General features: G+C 46.4%; 1 protein-coding gene across 1 annotated transcript in view; it reads left to right on the top strand.

The window, feature by feature from the left end:
* The window catches only part of shisa6 (shisa family member 6), a 53667-nt gene extending 31123 nt beyond the window's left edge, over nt 1-22544 (top strand). The window contains exons 5-8 of the mRNA XM_076143247.1: nt 15681-15743; nt 16482-16502; nt 17133-17291; nt 21880-22544. Coding sequence (XP_075999362.1) covers nt 15681-15743; nt 16482-16502; nt 17133-17291; nt 21880-22544 — 908 coding nt within the window. The remainder of the gene's footprint in view (nt 1-15680; nt 15744-16481; nt 16503-17132; nt 17292-21879) is intronic.
* Nucleotides 22545-23747: the final 1203 nt, after the last annotated feature.

The following is a 23747-nucleotide window of genomic DNA, read 5'->3' as shown; positions in this document are numbered from 1 at the left end:
GTTTCAGTGAAGTTTGGCTCGTTCAAAATGTTAAGATCATAAAACACGTTCTCATTAGCGGGAGGTTAAAGGGGCCATGAGGTAATCAGTCTCTTTTAAGGGCAGAATATCTGATGCAATGCAAATTTTGACATCAAGTCCAAGAATCAAGGCTCGTTTTTTTTTTCATTCTAATACAAGAATCAGATTTATTTCAAGCCATTTTCCACTGATTCACCCAGCAAAACATGTTGAGAGGGTGAACAAGCATACTGCTAACCGGGAAGAAGAAGATTTGATTCATATATTGATCAAATCTGAACATATCATATGTTTGGGACATTTATATTTCATGTATTCTCCCACAACACCTGATCGCTGCTACCAAAGCTTCCTGGGTTCATCCAATTTCAAACCTTTCACCGCTCAGACGCGTCACTGCGCAAAACATTGATTGGTACGGCCTGAACTTATCTCAATTCACCAGCATATTTCTTTACTCAATAATACATCAAAGTTCTATACCGGATTGTTGTGCAGTCTGTGTTCTGCCGGAAGGTGTGGCGCACGGATACAGATGTTTTGGATGAGTAGTTGAAGTTATAAAAACGAATTTCAGGCAGGAAAGTGAGTTTAAAAAGACATAAATCCTCAACTTTTCTTATTGCGCCTTTAATGGAAGATGGAGCGAGCAGAGCAATCGCAATTTATATGACTGTAATTCACGTTCCGTTGGCTGAGCACGGGCGGCGGCTCGGGTTTTTTGGGAAAACGTTTGTTACTGGGTGAACACAATTCCATTTAAAGTCTCCAATTAGTTGAATTGATTTCGAGGTTACGTGAAGTCACCAGAGACGAGCAGCCCAAATACAGAAAGGAGGTGATTCTGAGTCTCTTTTAATATTTGGGTCAGTCCCGCCTCGACTCAGAAATAATGCCTCAACTTATCCGCAACACAAAGCATCTTTTTGTCGGAGTATCACCTCGCGTATCCTTGCGTTTTTCTTCGCAAAAGTCATCTAAACGCCGGCACGCCGAAGAGGCGGTGACACACGCAGCACAGGGGGGAGCAAGGTGAAATGATAGAGGATGGCTGGTGTGGCGTCGTATAATGCAGACCATTACCTGGGCCTACAGGAGCCACACAGACCATCATGACTCACATTAGATTAGACCAGGCTGCTTTCATTGTTCCCCGGGGACACATTTATCTTGTGGCAGTCACCAAATATTGACTGTAATGGTGACAAATGTGGTCTGCAAACACTTTACAATTTATATTGTGCTCTCCTGTATAAGGCCAGTTCATTACTAGAATTCATTATATTTGCTGGACAGAGTGGGTAATGTTGTGAGAATTGAAAGGCACCAATTTTCCTTTTAACAATATGCAAGGCTCCCTTAATCCCTCGCTATAGACCTCATCAGTGAAACGGATGGCTGTGAATATACGGCCCATGAATCTTTAAGCAACGCCGCTCCATTAGGTTGTTTTAAAACGGCCGATTGTACAAGTCGCTTCGCTGGCGGTGCAGAAATGCAAAATGGAAGCTCCGGCTTTAATCCCCGGGCCTTTGCCGTTCCTGCTCAGTCATCTGAGTCGGCGTGCGGCAGGGGCTGAAAGTGGGCCTCTGTTCGTTTGGCGTGTGAGGAGACAATAACAGCGTGCTCATGGCTGTGATCGCTCGCAGACCCTCTTCCCCTTCCATCTTCATTATCATACCCCTCGCCCCGGCTGAATCCTGCTGCGTCTCGTGTCGGTTTAAGTAACTCGTGTCCCTATGTCTATGCGGACAGATTCGCCGCACGGTGTGTGCGCGCGGCGTTACACACCCCAAGCCTTGGTGTGCTGCCCTAGTTAAAGGGGTATTTTAAGACTTCCCACACGGGTTCATTTGCCCTCCAACGGCTGCCTGTCTCCTTCTCAAGTTCAGCCTTTTCCGTCTCAGCCATCCTTTTATGTCAGACGGAGAGTATGGTCGCCGGATGATTGTCACACCTCCTCCTCCTCCTCTTAAAGTGAATTCCGTATGAAATCCTGCATGCTCGTGTCAGAGTGAATGAGAGGATTTGAAGCTTTATGTTTGAAGTTCTTTTCGTTTAACTGTGACAGATTAAACAGATTTGCAGTCTTTTTCATTTCATTTAGGAATTTGAAAGCCTTTGCAATCCCTAAAGAAATCACCACCTACACTTGTGCACACTGAGTGAAAATGGACTTGCGATTCCAGCCTCGTACTTGTTGACGTGTTAGATGTTGATGTCAGCATGTTGCAGACGTCAGGGACCAATCCGAGTGAAGCTGTAGAAGATGGCCTCAAACTTGAGTTTACAACATTACAACATAAAAGATAGGATAATAACACAAGCACAGATAATATTCACAGCATTAAAGTGTTATCTGAGAAGGAACACAGGAGCCATTTGAATGAAGCACTGGTGTGGTGATGTCACCCACAGATGCACACAGCTGAGTAGTTTCACTCATCAACGTCCTATCTTTTGATTTGTTTCAGATGGATGCAATTTCAGTAACGCCACACTCGTGCCGAAGTCACTTTAATAGCTTTTCCCCCGACTTTCTGCGTAATTTAATTAGCGTGATATTATTTGAAATCATGCTTCCCGCTGCGATGTGTTATCCGTGTCTCTCCTCCGCGAACCAGACGCTCAGCAGAGTGGTTTCATTCATCAAACACGGCACACTGGAAATGAAATATGAATTTTCCATCTTTGTGTTTGATTGTTTTAATCTGCCGTGGTGATAATAGGTTTTTAACTGTGTCAGCAGTAGAGGAGGTGCCTGCCAGTTCATAATAGAGACTCATTATTTCAGATCATTCTGATCAGCATTTCGGGGATGTTGGTGGGGACCTTTTTGTAATTAAATTTAAATCTTCTCCTCTGGTTCTTTGAAGGCCCTCTTCACTGATGTGTCACATTAAAGGGACGCCAGGTTAATCTATGACCTCCATCCACCTCTATAGGCAGACTGCTGGACTTGCAGCAACTTTTTCTGGCACCTTCCTCACCCGATTCCCTTCGACCTGCAGTGACGTGTGATTTACACTTCCCACAGAACTATTTGTTGTCAAAGGAGAGAAATAGCTTTAACGTTTAGCTCTTCATCTTGAAAATGTCACTTTTTTAGCTCTCATGCTGGTGAACGCCGTGCTGTAAAGACAGTGTGTGGAAGAAGTATTTCCAACAAACAGTTTTCTTATAGTTTGTTCAGATATCCTTCTGTCATTTTAGTTGTTTGCCCTTACTTACTTCATCTCCTCTGGCTTCAAATTCGCCTAGCCTGCAGGTGGTTTTTTACTATTTCACCTCAATTTCATCGCTTAACCTGCATCCTTCTGCTGGTCATTTGTATCCATTCAGTGTTTTTGATGGGTTTCAATAGAAGAGAAGTAGCAATTTCATTATAACATTCGTGGAGGAAGTTGTCCCTCATCATTGGCTGGCAGGTTGACACTTTGTCTTTGTCTTTGTAACAGACATCTCACCAGTCATATGGTCATGGTGAAGCAGAACAGAATGTCTCATGGACAAACAGTTGTCTTTGTTCTCAAAGCTGCACACCAAGAAATAGTAAGTGAGCAACCGTCTCAGTCAAGGAAACACAGACGGCCATCTCCTATTCTCACACTTAGAACAGCCCAGCCATGGCACTTTGTGTCTCTCCTTGTGTCCATGCAGGTTACAGACGGTAGTTTATCATGTACCGGCGTCACCAACAAGCTTCATATCCCATCTAATACCCTCACACACAGTAATGCCACTATGATCACAGGATATCATCAGTGTAGCATTTTGCCATTACACACTCACTGTCAACTGAGAATGAGTCAGAGTTTATTTCCTTGGCAACTGCTGACATCAAAAAGATACCAAATGTACAAAACACGGTTGCTCTCTTTCTTGTGCACTCATAGGATTTATTATTATTTATTATGATTAAATATTGCATATCTGCTAACAGATGCTGAGCATGTATATCTAGTCCATGCTGTTGTTGTTCTACAGTTGTTAAACATTACATTACATTACATTACGATCATTTGGCAGACGCTTTTATCCAAAGCGACTTACATTACATTACCACCCTTCGCAGAGGGGGGAGCAATTTAGGGTTCGGTGCCTTGCTCAGGGGCACCTCGGCAGGGGCTCGAACCGGCGACCCTCCGGTTCCTAAGCGGAAGCACTACCCACCGAGCCACTGCCTCCCTAAACATGGTGCATTGTCTGGGTACATGCTGCTTGTTTCCTGAGCAACAGCGCACCCAGTCTCCACCTTCGACACCGAGCGTCCTCGTCAGGAGGAGCAGCATAGATTTAGCCGAAGACGGAGTGACTACATGGATTCTAATCACACAATGCCCACTAGGAATTCGTCTCCAACAAGTCATAACTCCTGCAAACCCTTCAACAGATGTGTCTGGCACCCAAAATGAACACAAACAGCATGGGATGGAGGAACGAGCCACTCCCAGGGCTTGTTAGTGCATCATTCTGTCTTGTGTGAAGTGCCTGTGTTGGGTTTGTTCCCACAGTCACAGCGGTGTGTTTTTTAACACCCATATACCCCTGATTCCTCCAGCCGTTTCATCTCGCACTTTAGGCTTTGTTCAGTTTGTATTTTGTTTTCATCTATCAGGTCCGAGAAGTGCAATTTCCTGGTGTTTTTTTCTCATATGAAAAGGTGTCTGCGTGATTGTCTGGACGTTTTAGCCACAGGCCCATATTTGGTACAAACACAATGAAAAGCCTTGCCTTTGTTAATGCAATCTGCTTTCAGATGGAATAATATTATATATACAGGGATAAAGAGAAAAACATGAATTTTGACACAATCTCTTCCAGATTCTAATTAAAGCGTTAGATACCGTTGGTTTAGTTAGAGGGAGAGAAAGAGGGATAAAAGAAAAGATCCAAATGTGGCTTGTGGAGGCTCACTGACAGCAGGAGACTTCAGATGTAAGGGAGGCGGGGAAGGGGGGGGGAGACCGGCTAAGAGGTAGTGGGAACTTCATTTACTCCATCATGTGAAACACTCGCAGGCACAACACACCTCCAAACAAATCAATCTTGCAAATTGTTGTTTAATTTCTGCTATTCATCGTGTCTGTAATTGAACGCTTGAAAGTCTCAGCACGTATCGCTCCTATGTACAGAGAGAGCTGACAGTAATCAAGAGTGTGTGACTTTTCTCTTTTTTCAAGTGACTCCAAATATGGCGATTCCGTTAGAATTTAGGGCCATTGTATGAAAGCGGCGGGGCGCCTGGCCCGGTGCAGTAGGGGGGCAGCCTGCCCAGAGCGCCTTTCAGGGACATTTCAGTCTGGAACTTAACAGTGAATGCACACATCAGGTACAGTATGTGGGCAAAGGAATGGAGGCTTTTTGTAAGAGGAGGTGAAGGTGGCTGAAGTTGATAATGGTTACACAAATGCATCTCAGCAGGGGGGTGAACATTTTATTCATCGACTACCAAAACAACTTGAGGTTTTTCGATGTCTGATTGATTGTTTTCTCTCGGCGCCTGTGATGTAAATGCGACCCTGGTGAGTTAAATGGCCCTCGAAACTTTTTGGGTAATGCCAGCAGTCTGCGTGTTTTCACGTTCTGTGCTCCTGCACTCACACACACGCTGAGCCTAACCTTAAAGGCGTTTCATCAGAAAAAATAGAATGAGTGCGTCTGTCAGTGCCTGATCACAGCAGGCTTCGGTGTCAGATGAAGTGCTGTTTCAGGGAGGATGTGATTTAGTGAAAATCAAAGTAAGCTGTGGTAGTCTGTCCAATCCATTATACTTAAGCCCAGCAACCAGCCTGAAATACAAGCTGTGTCCCAATACAACACACTAAAAGAACACAGAGCGTACTAGAAGGGCTCTAAATGGAGTGCATACCTCCAGCAGGGCTGAACGACAAGACTAGATGTATCTTGTGTCATACATTTGACTCATCGTCCCTTTCATGGGTCAGGTGATATTTTCCGTTACCATGCCGGTAGTCTGGTATTCGTTTATCCCTTATAAATAATACATTTTACATTTAAGACTGAAATATGAAAACCGAGAGTACACACTGGTTATGGCATCCCACAACCAACACCAACACAACTACAACCACTGTCACCATGAATGAGATCAAGTAGGGAGCGGTAAATGCCACAGCTACCACAGAGCGTGGTAGTGGTGTCACGTGACTTAGTGATGCAGGTGGAAACGGCCTGTTGTGGGATAAATATTCTCAAAAACAAGCTGGTTTCTGTGGTTTGTTCGTCTTGGCATGTTTGTGTTTTTGCTCATTGTGACCGTTTTCGTTGAGTATTAATCGTCACTTCTGTGGCCTCAGTCAGAAAATGCCTTGCATCCCTTTAATCAAACCATTGCTCATTCTCTTTGTTTGCCTTTGAGGGATTTCTTCATCTCGTGCGTATAACAGACCACCCTTTCTATTCTTATCTGTTTTGCTGACCTCTTCCTCTCCTTCCGTATGATCCAGACAGCTCTTCAAAGCAGTGATACAAAGCCCTACAATCACCTCACTGTTTCATACCAATTCATTCCCGACACATTCACCGTTTCCCTTTCATCTCCAGCCGCGCACCCGCTCCTTATCGTTCTTGTTTTCTCTGCTTCCTATCTGATCCCCGCCTTTCTGATTCAACCTTTCAGATTTTGGAACAAGAATATTGTTTTGAATCCCTCTACGATCCCTTAAACTACCCAAGAAACCGCAAATGTCCCCAAACCCCCATTCTGATGAATAGCAAGTAGTATTCTCTGTCACTCCATGTCTGGGTTTCTCTTTTAGCCTTTTAACTAAATCCCGTCTCTTTTTGTGATAATCTGATTCCCCTCCGTTTCGTGTCTGGTAGGCTACAGAAAAGAACACTGCATTAGTATTTCCCCCCCAGTATCATATTTCTGTTTTATTATCATCTCCTTGGTTTCATTTCTTTCATATCCTCAACACCCACCTGCATGGAGACAATATCAAATTTTGAGGTGAGGATCCGGTGCAAGAGAAAACCAAAGCTGAAGGAAGTTATTTGTATGCAACTTATTCATGTTATTGTGTGTTTCTCTGCTACCACGCTGCCATATTATTAGTTGTCACCACTGCAGTTTGGACCATGGGGGGCACTTTGAGCATCGGGTGGACGGCCGACCACTGCGGACACCCGTAGAGTACAAAAAGACCTCCCTGCGAAATAAGACAATTAACTTGCTTCCTAAACGGAGTGTTATTTAGTTTTCTTGTCTCCACACAGTAGTTATTACTTTGATACATGCGCCCACTGCTTGTGGAGGAGCACAGGGTGGTGCGTGGTGAGGAAAGGGACAAAAGGGCCCCCTGTAATGGGATTATAACAAGAGGAAAGAGGGGGGGTTGCAGGTTTTACAGGCAAAACATATCTGGATATGAAGCCATTCGCTGTTTAAAGCTGCAGGCAGACTGATCCAGCAGAGAACGAAGAGGATGTGATGTTTTGCTGATGATTTTGTTCTGTTTACCAATCGATTTTCTGTCCTCCATGCTTAGCGTGAGCAGAACGCACCAAAATACATCCAAAATGCATCAATAGCTCTGTTCAACAAGCAAACACACTTCAGTGGAAATCAATTAAAAGTGGACACACACACAGTGGATCAGTGTGGCTGCACCCATCCACCCACTGTGGCTTCAGCTGCAGGAGTGACCTTTATCAAAACCCAAATGTTGAAAAAAAATGAAAATATGACAATTGGAAAGTATCAAGCATGTGAACAGCAAGGGGCCCAGGACTGATCCCTGTGGGACATCGCGCAACAATGAGGTGAATAGATGTGGAAATTTCTGTCATAGGATAAAAAATCCAATTAGACTTGAGCCACTGTAGTGTGACGTCACCAACGCTTCATCGACGTTACACAGAAGGTAATTTATTCTGTAGGGCCAGGATGACTACACCATAGCACACAGAGTTGATATGCTGGCAGTAATGCTCACATGCCAGCTTCTGTACGATTCTGAGGATAATGTGACATGTCCACAGGGGGGCAATGTGAGGGGCCAAAGCATAAATCCTTCAGTATCATTTTCAGGGTCGTTACGGAAAGAGACGGCTGACCTATTTGCAGAACGTGGAGGAAAATATGTCGTACGGCTCCTTTAAAGAACGACACTTCTGATTAGTGACAAAGAAGAGCGGCAATCGATGAGCAACACTTTACAGATGATACAAAGCCGCTCGTAATGTTTGTAACATTTCTTCAAAGCACGTGTTTTTAAGCAACTACACACAAATGCCTATGTAGCAAGCATCCTAATCAAGCTGGTTTCTGTGACATGTTCTTCTTGGCATGTTTGCAGGTCTTTGACTGCTGTGGCTGAAATTAGTTTTGCTCGCTCAAGCTTTGTTTTGCAAAGGGTGAGGGCTTTCTTTTCGTTGGAACAGCGATGATGCAAAGTCCAGAAATTAAAGAGAGACATTTTTTTGCCTGGAAGCCACTGACAAAGTAAATTTCCTTCCTCTGTCACAGGCTCCCCAATGTTTAGCCTCTTTGTGGCTCTGTGTTGTAATGTAAACACTTGCACTTCCTAATGTGGAGAATAAACGAATATTCTCGACGTTGTGAGGGATATAATGTCAAACTGTGCTCAATCTTATGCCTAGCTGGGGTCGTACTTCCAACCTGACGCCTCTCACAAAGTGTTTTGTAGCTCCCACCCGCCGGGCAGCTCCAGGCGTGTTACCAGTTTAAAAGAACCCAGAGGATATTAGGGCTGAGAGCCAATGTTTTAATAGGCAGCCTGAATGTGGACCTGTTGAGGGCTTGGCAACGGCCATCACTGCCATTACAACCTGGCCAGAGGGGATGTTTGTCACAGGGCTGGCAAAAGTGTTTAACACCTTCACCCAGGGGTCTCAGTCACAGCCAAGAAAATAAGCAGAAGTTTGAGTAAAGCTTCAAATGACTTTGACTTTTAATATTCTTCAGCAGGGGTCTGTAATGCCTTTTTTGCGCTGTTAGTTGTAACTGATGTTATGAAAATGGAATTCATGACATCTATTTAAAAAGGTCCCTCCTGTTTTGGAGCCGATTGGGTTCATCTTGACATTTCCAGCCGTCCCACTGTGCGCAGATTTTAAGGAGTGCTGGCATTATCAGTCAACTGTTCATTTGAGATTCTTATGAGTGTGGTCGATACCACGGATGACAGCACCTAATCAATTAGGCCTGAGCTTTCTCCCAGACTGTGCGCGGTGCCGCTTGTCTCTTGTTTGTTGCGGGGTCGTGTTGCAGAGCTGTGTTAATCAGAACTCTCCTAATAAAACCCTATTAGAGAGACGCAATAGTCGCGTCTTTCCACACCTCACAATGCTCCGCAGCTCTTAATTAGCATCATTATCCCCAATTGTTTACTTGTCATATATGATCATTTCATTAGGTAACTGCAGATGAAGGATCCAAATATTATGGATGGATAATAACAGGAACCTTGGCAAACAGCTCTCGGAGTGGCTTAAGGAAGCTCGGCTCTGTAGAACAAGCATCAGTCACATTTATATGTAAATAGATACAATTATCATTCTAATCATCACACATTACTCATGAGGCAGGGAGGGAAGTGCCAGAAGTGTGAAGGAGACAAAGCCGCTGAAAGACACCAGCCAAGAAATGCTCCATGCCCGGAAATGGCTGTAAAATAACACCCACTTACTCTGAGCTCCCTGATAAAGGAATCTTCGAGCAGTCACTGAATAGCCACACACTGAGGCTGATCCGTTTTGTTTCCCCCCCAAAAAAAGAAGCCAAGGTTAGGTTAACCTGTCTGAGGAAACACATCCACATGGCTCATATAAAGAAAGGGCTTTGTAGACGTAACTTTGGATTCCTCCTCACACTGCAGTATCTCACCGTTATGTTGCACTGGACTCACTCGGCTGACTGGGAAAGCAAACAGGACTCCACTCTTTATCCTCTCGCAACTGCACACTTATTTCTCCCTGCTGCTTTGTTCTGCAGGACTGAAGAGTTTCTTGAGGGTAAGAAGTCACAAGGTCGGCCCAAGGGAAGGAAAACAATGGGCTTTGCCTTCCCTGGACTGGAAAAAGCTGGAAAACATGTCACCCGCGCATGATGTGCCCAGGAGCTGCGACACACAACCCCTAATCAATATAGGGGAAACAAAGATCCCCAGCCCCAAGGGCCCCTGGTGGGAAGTCGTCATGTGTAAAGCTGAGCCAGTCGCCTCAGTTCTCCAGTCTGTGTTTGTTTCACAGAGGAGAGGGGGGGATGGATGTCTGAAAGCCTCAGAGGCCCCACACACTCACAGATCTATCAGCATTACAGATGGCACTGGAAGACAGCCCTTTAAATCACGGCAATATGGTGACAAACACACAAACAGGAGCTGGGAGAGCGCGGCGATATACGCCCTCTCTCCCCTTCACGCCCATGACGCTGATGTGCATACTCAACATTCTGTAAGAAGCGAGTCATCAGCGTGAATTTCCAGTTCACGCTGAATTTTTTTTTATATAACGCATGACTCCACAATCGGGAGTGCGAAAACCCTCTGCGAACTCGAATTACCCGATTCTCAGTGAACAGAAAGATGTAAACATTTATCTTTTTCCATTTTGCGTTCATTCAATTGAATACAAACAAGCTGCCGAGCTCCATTGGTGATGGCAAAGTCATTAACGAGTGTCAGTCGTGATTTTCCAGTTTTTCGGTGTCTGCACACAGCCTGACATTTCTCCTTCATTTAATCGTTCCATCAGCCCGCTTATTAACAATTGTTTGTGCCAAAGTATCAACAGAATTAGAAGCAGAATTATGGGAGATAACTTTATGGATAAATCCTGTCTGGAATAGTCTGTTCTGCTCGCTCAGCTAAGCTCCTGATGGATGCACCTTCAGCTGCCAGAAGAAACTTTGAGAAACTTATTCAAGAAGCATTTCAGTCATTTTCCTCCACCTTTCATGTTTCAGTCAGACCAGCTTGGCCCTGTGTAAGTCAGAAAGCATATGGAGATATATGGAGATTTTATGATTATGCAGCGCTTTAGCATCTACATGACAGGCTTCTCTCTCAGGACGCCAACATCCACCTTCAACTTTGGACCCTTCAACTTTTCCCCTCTGTCCGCACCGAGTCCTTTGTACCACGGCATGGATAACGGCAGCTTTGTGTGATGTTACTTCTGACGTATCGGTGAAGACATCAGATAAATCTGTGCTTATCCTTGTTAGTAATTCACAGACTCCCCAAGAAGACGCCGGCGCTGGGTAAGGACGGAGACACGGACACACGAGCTGTTTGCCACTCCTGAGGCGATCCCGTTTTCAGGATATTAGACAGTGTCAAGAATTGATGCCTGGTTCTCATCCTGTGAGAAACAAAAAGTACGAGAGCGCACATAAACAATGTAGAGCAATCCATTTACAAAGATCTCCTCTCAAGTAGAGCTCAGAGAACAAACTATGAATCCTCAGTAGATGAATTAAAATGTCCTTTAAATGCCTGACATACATTCCTTCCTCTGCGTTTGGCTGCAGCGGCGAAGCTCGGAGCCGTTTGATGTTTTTGTGTCTAAAATAAAACCGCAGGCGCAACATAACACTTTTACAGCGAACCACACAGTTTGATTCACATCTCCTATAAAACCTGAATATGTGACAAATCGCATTTTGTGGTAATTCACAGTGAGGTGACCGACCGGGCGGCACCGTGTTCATGTTAAATATCTCAAAGGAGCAGAAGAAAAAGTAGATTTGAGCAGATTTGCTGCCCTATTTCCTGTTGATAATTTGATTTATTTCCACCATTATTAATGTCAAGGGGAGATACGAGGGCTTAGAAAAAAAAGGCCTGTCCTACTTGCAGTTACCACTACGAAGCTGAAGTGGGTCGTTTCCCAGGCAGCAGCTCGGAGGATCTACACTCAAATCTGATTCCACCTTTTGCTTTCGCAGCTTCGGTCCTTACCTGCAGTGTGGAGGTACTTTGACTCCACCTGAGTGTATCTGTCCTCTGTTTTACTTCTACTTGTCACAGGAAAAGGTTTGTTTTTGCTCCACTTCAGTCTTTCTTCAACTCTATTTGCCACTTTGCATATTTTCAGACTTCACATTCAACTGTTAATGTGATCACAAAAAAACCTTTGAGCTTGTTGATGCAATGCAATTTCGCATGTTTGTTTCTTCTGTAATTGTCAAAAATGTGAACACCTTGTATCTCCATGTACTAGATACACATTTCTGCATCATTGATTTGGAGCTTTATCACAGTTCACAGGTTCACATTGTGGCATTTTCAAGGAATTTTCTAAACTTTTGCGATTGTTCCTCCACTTTTCCACCGCACAGATCACTAGAGGGTTCACATCTGAGTCAGGAACATGGCAACAGACGTGACAGCATGCTCCCATCTCTCTCTCCCTCTTCCCCCTCTCTGTCACCATCACACACACACGCACATGCACAAGGGCAAAGTGAGGTGAGCTGCCCCGCCAGGTCCACATGGCACTTCACACTCTGCCAGCATAATGACACGGCACAGGCCCTCGCCTCAGCCGGCGTCTGTCCATCAGGTTCCCCAGAGAGAGCTGTTTAAAATGGATCTGGGTCACAGTGGGATCCCCTCTGTCCACGCCGCGCAACCTGGAAGCCTTTTTTTATTCGTTTGTGTGACCGAAGCGCCTGTGCCGCTGCAGCCAATCCATGTGACACACTTAAGTGATAGCCGCTGTATTACGCGTTACGCTCAGCAGGAGTGTTCTTTCTCATCTCCCCGGGACGCTTTGGAGTCCATTTGTGTCAGATTCATGATGTCACCGGGAGCGAGGCGGCCCCGCTCTCTCGGCCGAGGCCACAATATGCAGCCGCTCGCTTGTGGGGCACGCGCCGAGTACGACTCATCCGACCGTGTTGTATTATTTTACGTATCTCTGCATGACGCGGCCTTTGGGTTTTGCACCGCTGAGCATTCAATCATGCAGTACGCCTCATTATGAGGCTTTGTTATGTTGCCGTGGGTTTGGGTTCACGTTTCTACTCTGACGGGAACGACGACAATGCCAGCATGCGTCTTGTAACGTAATAGGGATTCTGTCACGTTTCCACAGTTTTGCCAGATATAATGGGAGCGCGCGTCGGGAAAATACGCCCAGGTGTCCGACGCCCATGATGTTTACATTCCAATGTGAATCCATTGACAGTTGCATCATACAGATGAGACATGTCACTCAGCATTAAGCATAAAGGTGCATACATCATGTTTGAAAAATATATATTATAATAACTAGACTATCCTGGTGGCTGCTGATGGTCAAACCTTTATTGCGGTACGTCACACACTCACACAGTATATTGGCTGGATGTGTGTATCAGTCTACACACTGGGGCGCCGTCTTCTATTCATTTGTCGTATTTTCTCCTCACACGGAGGAATGGGAGCGTGTTTGTGGGGGTCACGTCTCTTCGTGTTTCCATTTCACACTCCTGAGCACGGAGACGCTGCCATTTTTTGATGCAGCATCTCTGTTGTTGTTGTTTGTTCCATTGTCCTGTCGGCGGCTACTCCACATGACGTAGCGTGAATTTTCCTTCTCGACGCTCTGCGAGGCGTGATCGCTCGCTGCTCACTCACGACCACGAGGGGACATTAGCTACGGCCCGGAGAGTCCCAGGGACACCATTTCCACAGCTTGTCACGAACAAATTAGTTGTTTTTTTACAGTGTTTACTCTATTTTATGACAGATTTTCCTTAAGAGTTGTTTGTAACTAATGAGTCTATAATATTGGCAATAAAATCTCACATGAAGGGGATAATTGGATCACACACAAACGCCCCGAGTGTAACACCAAGAAGATCTGCTTTGCAGGGTGATTACCCCCCGAGTCAACTTTTGAACCTTGATTAAACACCAGTGGTACGTTTTTATGCGCCAAATGTGTGTTAGCGTTGTTTAAAACGGGACATTTCTGCAATTACTAAGATAATAAAAGGTTGTTATTTATGTTGTGCAACATTGCTTTCATTTCCAGTTAAAGCAGGGTAGTTTAGCTGAGCGTTCTGCGGCTGCTGCTGTAATTGGTCCCTTGATCAAACCTGTGATTGGAAAGTAAAGTACAGCTTTAGGGAGAATAGACCAAAGGTTTGTTTTATAATTATCCTATACAGCTACTAAAGAGCATTTAACTGGAGACGTCCTCACACTCATTCTTTCCCACCCCTGCACTGAATATCAATGCCGGTTGAGGTTAACAAGGAATTCCAACGTGCCTGCATTTAATTCCCTGGGCTTAATCTTCACGCGGCTAAAGATTGTATCGGAATAACAAATATCAAGCGGCATTCGTTGAAAGATGTCACATCCACCCACCTGCTGAGGGAACGCCACGTAATTGAAAGATAGACGGAGATGTGGGAGCGACACAACAGGCCGCCATTAATTCCGCGCTTCTCCAAAGATGTGGAACGCATCTTTGGAGATATGGGCGCTCTGTTCCTCCATTGTCTTTAGGACTTTTACAGGATGATAAATGGACATATTTAAATGCAAATAAGGCGCAGCTATCAAATATTCATTCTTTGTATTCTTTGCCGTTGAGGGAAGTTGCTCTTTGTTACAATGAACCAGGCGTAATTGAATTAAGGCAATATTTTCCGATTCCGTTGCCATTGCCGTAGCTGTAGCCGGTGATGGAGGGCTCGCATTATGCAGCTTCGTTCTTCGTCCATTTTAGAGTAAAATAACACTGAGCCATATTAGCGCAACATCAAACGACTTCCGTACAGCAGAGATGGATTACCGTGAGGTGCACTTTGTTCTACGCTCTCATCTCAAAAAGGCCTGTAATCAATCATCGCGGCGGAGCAATGTTACACGGGGAGTCGAATCGAGAGGCACACAATCCCGTGAGCGCGGTGACAGTTGGGTTTCGCTCGCTCGCTCGCTCGCCGCGCAGACAGGCAGGCCAAATCAAAGCACTCATATCTGGAGGAGAGCGGAACAGTGGCCTGGAGTACAAAGCTTGAAACCCTTCCTGTTCCCACTCTGACTGTGTTATGGCGGCGGATCGGGCTGTGCCAAACTCACTGGGGGAATTTCTGAAAGCTGATCGACAATACAGAGAATGTGAGCAGCTGTTAGGGCGGAGAGAACACTCGCCAACCCTTTAGAATTACCTTGCATTTCAGCATTAATTACTCCTTAAGTGTGAACAAGCTAATGGCACGGCAGCCGGTCTGCTCTCCATTCTTTCATCTTTCCCAGGCCCACGCTGGTGTAAGCTTGTGAACTTTCCATTTAATCACGGTAGAACCTCCTTTTTTAGCAGTAATAACCTTCAGATGTTTGCCATTGCTGCTGATCAAACCTGCAGAAGAGTCAGGAGAGACGTTTGATCGCAACATCATCTAGACATAAATGCTTGGGTACCGTTTGGCGTTAATGGTGGCTGCAGAGTTTGACGATTAAAGTTCTCTTTATTTTTAAAATCTTTAAACTTTGTGGGTTGTATGCTTGCTTGATACAATATGAAATGTGTTGTTCCTTGACTGCGAGCTGTCCACTTCTCCAGCTGAAGGCCCAAATCCAAACACTGCTTCCGTCTGTGTGCTACTCATGAGAGTAAAGACCTCAGATTTAAACTCGATGGGCATTAACTTTTGTTGTTGTCTACAACAGGAAACCACCACCATGATTACCAACACAGCCACCTGGACCTGACCGCCCTCACGCCTAAACTGGGTGAGTACAGGATTGGGGGAGTGTAAGCCTGCATGATGTGTCTGTGCTGGGATACCTTCACCACATGCTATCTCCATTAGCAACCGTGTCCAAGTTCTACTCCGACTCTCGCCAAACACATATAATAAATTCGTGGCGTAACCGAGGCGATCCCTTCCCAGATCGAGACTGATCTGATGGAACTAGACAAAAACTCACATCTCTTACGGGGGGAGAGGATTTGTAAACGCGAGAAAACCAAACCAAGGTCTCTGAGAAAATGAAAAGCAAAAACATGAGAATCAAAGGATAATCTACCCCGTTTGCCAAAGTTATTGAAAACGTAATTACCGCCATCAATTTTCTCTAAATGTGATTTTCCGTGAAAGGAGAGCGGCTCTTAGTGTAGGATTACTCAGCGGCCCTGCCTGGAGACTGTGATGGAATAAAACTCTGTGTAATTAAAGAGGGACCGGGCCTCGCTCGCCGTAAGCGTCCTACGTCTCCTTTGAATTACAGGGCCAAACTCCAAGAGATCGTTTTTCCAGTTGTTCGGCATTAATGGGGGGCGCCGCGGTCAAGTAGAACTATTGAAACGGCTGCTTTTGGGAGTCATGGGTGCGGTGTGCGCTCGGTGTGTGTGTGTGTGTGTGTGTGTGTTAACCCCCTTTTGCAACTTCTCACTTTGCCACGGCGCTTTGGTGAAACGTGCAATCAATGATTCTTATTGATCTTTTTCTCTCATTTTGGATCCATTAGCCCACAGAGAATTGAGATACGGTAAGTAACACACACACACACACACACACACACACTGTCCTTATGTACATTTTTATTGCTTTATCAGGTTTTTTTCTGCATTTAATCAAGTGTATGGTTCAGATGTTGCACCTGGGGGTCACTCCTCATTCGTTCTCTCATTCTCGACACAGCAAACACTCCAACACACTCCTCCACCTTTAGCCCCGCTCACAGTCACTCCTCCGCACATCGCCTCACTCGTTTCTCCTCCTTCACTCCACCTCGCTGGCTCATCCCTTTATCTACACACACACACACGCCCGACACACCCTGACACACACCGTATGCTCCTCGGTGCTGCAGCAGTGGCCTTGCTCCTATTTTTAAGTCGCTGCCCTCCTCTTCCTCCTCCTCCTCTTCCTCCTCCACTCCCGCCTCTGGCCAGACCCGTGGCTGAGCGTCCCAAATATGGCAGCAGCCAGGGGGAGCGCTTGGAAACCACGACGGCGCCGCCACATCTCACTTGACATCCGTAATTGTGAGCTGTCACTCCGTAACACGCAGGCTCTGATTAACCTCCTCCCTCTCTGTACGGACCCCTAGTGTGCAACATACCCCCTCCCCCGCCCGGCTCTGTGTTTGATTGATTGCACTCATTTCCCCCCGCAGAGAGACCCCAGAGGATGAACAACATCCTGACCTCGGCCACGGAGCCTTACGACCTGTCCCTCTCCAGATCCTTCCAGAACCTCAGCCACCTGCCGCCCTCCTACGAGCTGGCCCTCAAGTCTGACTTAAGTAATTACTCCTCCTCTCTCCACAAATTAAGTAGGTGGTCCCTTCGTTTCTCCCTCGCCGCCATGTTTTGCTCGCTCACCTGCCTGGACACTCCCGACGCACCCCTCGGAAGGTTTGACGCATGCGCCTGGGAATGACCGCGACCATCCTCCCGTTAAGTGCTTCCAGATGTTGGCCGGCTCAGCATGAGGACAACCCGCTCACTTCTTCACCTTTTAGCAGTTGAAACGTCTTTAAATGCACGACTGCACGCCTGAGCCCTCATCCATACTCATTCCCGTCCACTAATCTATCGGCCCCATTGACTGGCATCTAATTGGCGAGTCATTTGGCGGCCTGTGTCATGTCGCTAATGTCCCTCAATGATGTATTAAGTGTCATCATCTCAGCTCAACGCCGACTATATGCCAACAAGATGGTGCTTTAATGCACCTGCAGTGTGACCCTCCATCATCTCCATGGTGACGCTCTCCCTTGAGCGCTCGCTGCACGCGCTCGCTGCACGCGCTTCTGAATGGTTGCATGCGGGCGCAGTTGCGGCTCAGGGCGTCACTCCGGTGGTTTGTGTTTGTCCAGGTGGAGCAAAATGGAGGCGTGATGCTCTGGACACCATTTTAGTTTCAACCATAACACTAGAAACTTTTAGATAGAATTTACACTTAAACAACCTCATACGATTGGGTGAAGATATTTCCAGCAGAGTGAAACGTCTCAGCTCCACCTGCTCTCCTCTTGTTTTAACATGGAAATTCCTTTAATAACCAGTGTGTGTGTGTGTGAATGCGTGCGTGTGTGTGTGCCTTCATATTGCAACGCTGAACTCTTGCATTTCCTTCAGTACAGAGAAATTATTCTGGGTTTAAAATCGCAAAAGAATTGACGCTGGTACATTTCCTCCAAACTATTATCAGCAGAACTAAATTGGATAACAGCAGTTTGGGAATTTCTTCGCCGTCTCTACCTTCACTTTTTCTTGATCTCACTCTGTCCTTGTCAGGCTTTCACTCTTATCTGAATGTAACTGAGCGCGTGCAAAGGTAAAGGAGAAAACAACATTTAAGGTGTTTTTCGCGGTGATAGGAGAACATGGAACGGTAGCAATCTCTTTCCTGCGCTTTCTACCTTTTCCTTTTCTACATTTGCCTGTCCTGGCCCTTATCAGCGTGGCTCCGCTCTTATCTGGCTCTTCCCCGCACACACATCGGGAAATCAGGAGGATGAATCAGCCTGAACTACACAAAGGGGAGTTCACTTTAAGACAGAAGCTGCGGTTATTAACTACGGTATTTGTCGAGCAAGCAAGCAAGAGGGGCCGGGCCCCCGTTTAAAGAAAAGAAGCACAAATGTAAAGGCTGCATGTTCATTCATGGATGAGGTCTTTGGAAACAAGCCTAAAAGTAATATAATTAGCTTCTATTTTAATGAAACCATCTGGAGAGACGATGAGTAAATTAAATCAGTGTGGTTTATTTGCAATTTTAAATGCACGTTCGTGTGTGTGTGTGTGTGTGTTTCTGTGTGTGGGTGTGCGTGCCTCTCCTCTTTCATCCCGCCCGTCCTTCAGCGATGTCACGCAGGCGGAGATGGAGGACGCGGCTCTGAAATAACCCGCTCAGCTGCGGCGAAGGAGGGGAACACAAATCTTATTTGGCTCGGCAGTGTTCCTCATTAATCAGCCTAAAAGGGATTACAACACGGCCAACCAGCCACCTTAATCCTCCAAACAAGAAAAGTTCCCCCTTACTTTATCAACGCCTCCTCCCAACCCCTCCAAAGATCACTTTGTAATTGATGTTTGGCGCTTTTCACCAGCGTTAGTGCATTATATGATTACAGTCTTTTGTGCTCGGGGGCTGTCTACTGTGATCAAAAGCTGACGCGTAAATATCTTAGCTGTATTGTATCTCATCTAAGAGAGTGGGAGCCGGGGTTTAATTAGCCATTTCCTGTGTTTGTACTTCCACTTCACGTTTGGGAGCCTTTAGCCTCCTGCAATCATGTTAATTGTGGCACATTTTTCACTGCCGCAGAGAGCAGATCTAGCAGGAGGCATCGCCCCTCTTAAATCACTGTAGGCACTTAGCATGTAAGCAGCGTAACATGTGTGCCGTCTCAAAACCCCGGCCCCCCTAAATCAAACGGGGAGGCATTCGTAACGGAAAGGCGTTCAGACAGCTTGATAGATGGCCGCTTTGAAATAATCACGGAGCCCAGAATCGTCTCTCCAAATGAATGAGTGTGTTTGTCTTGTAAAGATGTGGCATGAAGGACAAACATCCGTTCAAATTGCGCTTTTAATGAATCTCCCAAATGGCTTTAAACAGCGTCTTTGTGTTGTCCACCCATAACAATCCAGACTCAAACACTCGTCTGAATCACCTCGTTAGTGTCGCTCTCTTACGGGTGGCAGTGGGTGCTTGGGTGACGCCTTTATGGCCTGTGTTGCCTCTCGAGTGGCATATAAACGTCTCCTAACACCTGATTGGAGGAGTTGTTGGAGGCCATCACAGACTGGGAGGAAGACGCTGATAAATGCATTATGCACCGCCAGACGTGTGTGAAGACGTGCGAGATGACACGTCTACTAAAATCACGGGGGCGTCAATGTCAAACTTTGTCACATCAGAAATGTAACCACTTTGAGAAACAAACAAAATGGCGTACAGCCTCAAAAACCCCAGAATAAAATCTGGATTTGCTTGTTGCTGATTGGAATTTTGAAAGTGAAGGCCTGGGGAGCGTTTAGGTTTGGGTTACCACATCGCCCCCTGGTGGATGTCGTGTTTTGACGGTAACTAAGCTACAGAGCTGTACGGGACATTGGTATCCACGGGAATGGGGTAAGCAGGGTTGGCATTGATACCTGTGTGGTGATGGGGAGGACATTTTGACACAGTCGCCGTAGGTTACCATGACCTGCGGAGGAGATTCTTAACAAGATGTCTTTTCAGGTCAAATCCAAAAGGTGTTTGTCACATTATTGCCAAATTTGAAGACGATGCAATCCCCTCCACTCGACACAGAAAGGTTTTCAGCCGTGCGGTGGCGATGCTGGTCGATGGGAGGGGCACAGTGGATGGGGAGGCGATGAGGTATCGTCCCTGTGCAGCTCTCTGATCTAAGCCAACACGGGCAGACGCGTATGTAGCGTGAATGGCGAAGAAACGGGGCCTGGCGAGGTTCAAAACCGCCCACACAGCACACGTGTTGTTCCGTCACAGAGGCTCATTCCTGTTCCCATACCAGCCTATAATCAGCACAGATCTCTGACTCTGACTGGATACTTCAGTCTGACCTATTAACGGCGCTCTGGGGCATCGCTTGTCGATTGTCTGAGCGTCCGTCGCCTCTGGTTGAGTTTGGTTGACATTTTCTACCATAATGTCACATCTAAACCCGCCCTCGAGGGTGGGGGGTGTGTGTGTGTGTGTGTGAGAGAGCACTTCACCACAGGCCAAAACTGGGTCTTCTCCATTAGTAATGCACCCAGCGGTGGAGCGAATCCCCCCTGCGCTCACGCAGGGACAATAAGGTGACCTTCTGTATCCGGGCGCGACATCTCTCCCAGGGTGCCGGTATTTCACAAGCTTCCAAACAAATAATTCCCATACTCCCTCTTCGCCGCCGCCGCCAGAGCGCCGGTGTGGTCCTAATGCGGCCGTCCGACCTCTGTGTTTTGCTGTAATTAACTACTGCAGAGGTAACGACCCCTTAGCCAAAACAGTTAATCAGCTCGCCATGGTCCCTTCCCCCCGCATCGCCTCGCCCCCGCCGCCTGAGACAGCTTTCCCAAAACCAGGTAGATAAGTGTGATTGCTGCCCGCGGTGAATACAGACAATAAAGACTTTAGCATCAGGAGCGTTTGTGCTCACAGTGGAGACGCTGCATCCTGGCACAATCACTGAGAGAGCGCTTACTTATTCAGGCAACCGCGAGCAAATCATCAGCAAGAGCAGAACACCCATAATCCCCTCGGCTCTGAAAGGACGACTTCACCCGTCTGGTTTTGTCCTTTTACACAAAGACAAAGGACAAAACAATTCAACATTTTGATGAGGACCCTCCGCCCGCCTCGAACGCCGTTATCGCTCCTTCAACAGCCGCCGGCAAAAGTGTAGAATGTGCAGTATAATTGAGAAGAATACATTCAGCTGCTGTGTTTACATTGGATTCCATTTTTAACTCAATTAAACACGATGGCAAATGTCACAATTCTCAGTACTCAGCTGCAGAACCAACGATATGATCCCAAAAAAAAAGTTTTGGTTCTGCCGTTTTACTCAAGCATCATCATCATCATCATCATCATCATCATCATTCAGTGAGAGATCCAGCGCTGATGAGGCAGAGATGGCAATTCGTGTACAGCAGTTGTTGTTTGAGTGAATGACGTGACGTGTGATAGATGTGAATGTTGCTGAAGGTCACTAACTGTCACAGACGCTTATTAACCCCAACATACTTCACAAACAACATCCATAGTCCCACAAACAAGGAGGAAGAGGCACCTTGAGATCGGTCACGACACACTCCAAGGTTTTCTCTGTGTAAATGTGTGCTGTACCCCACTCTCCCTGTCTCATTGTCCTCCATTGTCTTGTTTGCCGTCCTCTTCAGGTGACAAAGGCGTGGATGACTACTACTCAAGAAAGCATCTTCATCCCGATTTCGGAGGCCGGGGGCCGACGCACATGGTGAAGCTGAGTGCGGAGTCCCAGCAGCATCATCAGCAGCATCAGCAGCAGCAGCATCAGCATCAGCATCAGCAGCACCAGCAGCAGCATCAGCAGCGGCAGCGTCCCCGCCGCGTCCAGAGAGCCATGTCCCAGGACCACGTCCTGTCCCCTCCGAGGACGCCGCGTCGTGGCGACTACGGCCTGTCTTCGTACGGCGTCATGGCGGCCGCCGCGTACGGAAGCAGCCGCCACCTCTCGGACGAGCAGCTGCTCTCGGCGGACCGGCTCCACTCCCAGGATCCCTTGCTGTCCCCGGTGATGAGGCGCGACAAGTTCCGGGAGAAGGCCATGGCGCGGGCGATGTCTCAAGCCGACATGCTGCTGCCCACCACACCTGTCATAGACCGTCACAAGATGACCAAGATGCACTCTCAGCCCAATGCCTCTAACGACTCCTACAACACGCTGGCCGTCAACCACAAAGCCCCCACGTCCAAGAGGCAGGCGTTTGCCTCCAGACGGACACATACGGTGGACCACCTACAGTACATTCCCGGCCACCACCACACATACCGCACTGCCAGTAAGAACGAGGTAACTGTTTAACCCCCCCGAGCGGCTGAGCGAAGGGTTCCTGAGACAGAGCGGGGGAGATCAGCGGACGCCTCCAAAGTCAGCCCGTTCCTTCAGCGGACATGTAATGTCTTCTCGTTCAAACCTCCTTCATTCAGTCTCTTCCCGCTTTTTAGCACAAGCGTCCTGTGTCATCCAGATTTGGTCGGGCGTAACTAGAACACTGGCAAAGACAAGTACTTTCCTCTCTTAGAGCATCATAAGGGCTTTGCGTGTTGACACAGAGGGAATGCTTCATGTCAGAGATTTTGAGCGTGAAGAAAAATATTTTTTAAACTGGACATGGGACTGGAAGGGAATTGTATCACCTTTATAAATATATAAATATACTATATTTACTATTTGTATTTTCAGTCCTTGTTATAGCTTTAGAGATTCTCACTGAACGTGACCGGTGTAAGCACTTCGAGCGGTGCCTCTTAAATGTGTCCCATTTCAACAATGAAGTGGATTTGTGGGTTAAAAAGCACAATTAATGAATTCCCCTTTTTTTGGTTATTTTACTCTTCATTGATTAAATGGCCAGATCATATCAGCTTATTAGTGATAATAGAGGCTATTTCTGTTGCATACAATAGATGATTGTAAATAGGCTTTATTAGCAGCATTAAAACAAGGAAAGCTGGCCCTTTGGCGTCATCCTTTTCTTTTCTTTTTTCCTCCAACCTAGAATCCGTCACGGGTTCACAATTAATACTTTTCATTTTAGATAAGGCAAATATCCTAAATCCATATTATTTCCACAAATACGGAACAATGTGTGGACTTAATATGTATACGGAGAGGTTATTCTTTCTTTTCTGACTGTGCTTGTAGCATAGAATGATTGTGTATGGCTGTGGTTGCCGTGTCGTCTGGCAGCTTTAGTCTGCAGGTGTAGATCCCACAGGCCAAAATGTAACGATTGTTTAAATCAGCTCATTGTTCATACACTGTATGTTTTCTGACCGCCCGCCCCAGTCCTTCTCCCACTTTGTGTTTGGCCACAAATAGCTGCTCCCATCCCCACATATCAGGTATTCAGTGTTGAAACATTTTCATCGTCAGAACTGAGGAGTGTGGTCATTGTTTCGTGGTTACGCTGGTCAAAACTGTCGCCGCTTTGTTGATGTGCTGACCGGAACAATCAGTAAAGAGGACGCCATCGACATAATCAAAAGCCGATCGAGCATTAAT

This window comes from Genypterus blacodes, unplaced genomic scaffold, assembly GCF_046128005.1.
Source record: "Genypterus blacodes isolate CSIRO-AG114 ecotype Tasmania unplaced genomic scaffold, CSIRO-AGI_Gbla_v1 ptg000022l_1, whole genome shotgun sequence".
Classification (NCBI taxonomy): Eukaryota; Metazoa; Chordata; class Actinopteri; order Ophidiiformes; family Ophidiidae; genus Genypterus; species Genypterus blacodes.
Note: the sequence above shows the minus strand (reverse complement) of the source record. Positions and strands in the feature narration are given on the sequence as shown.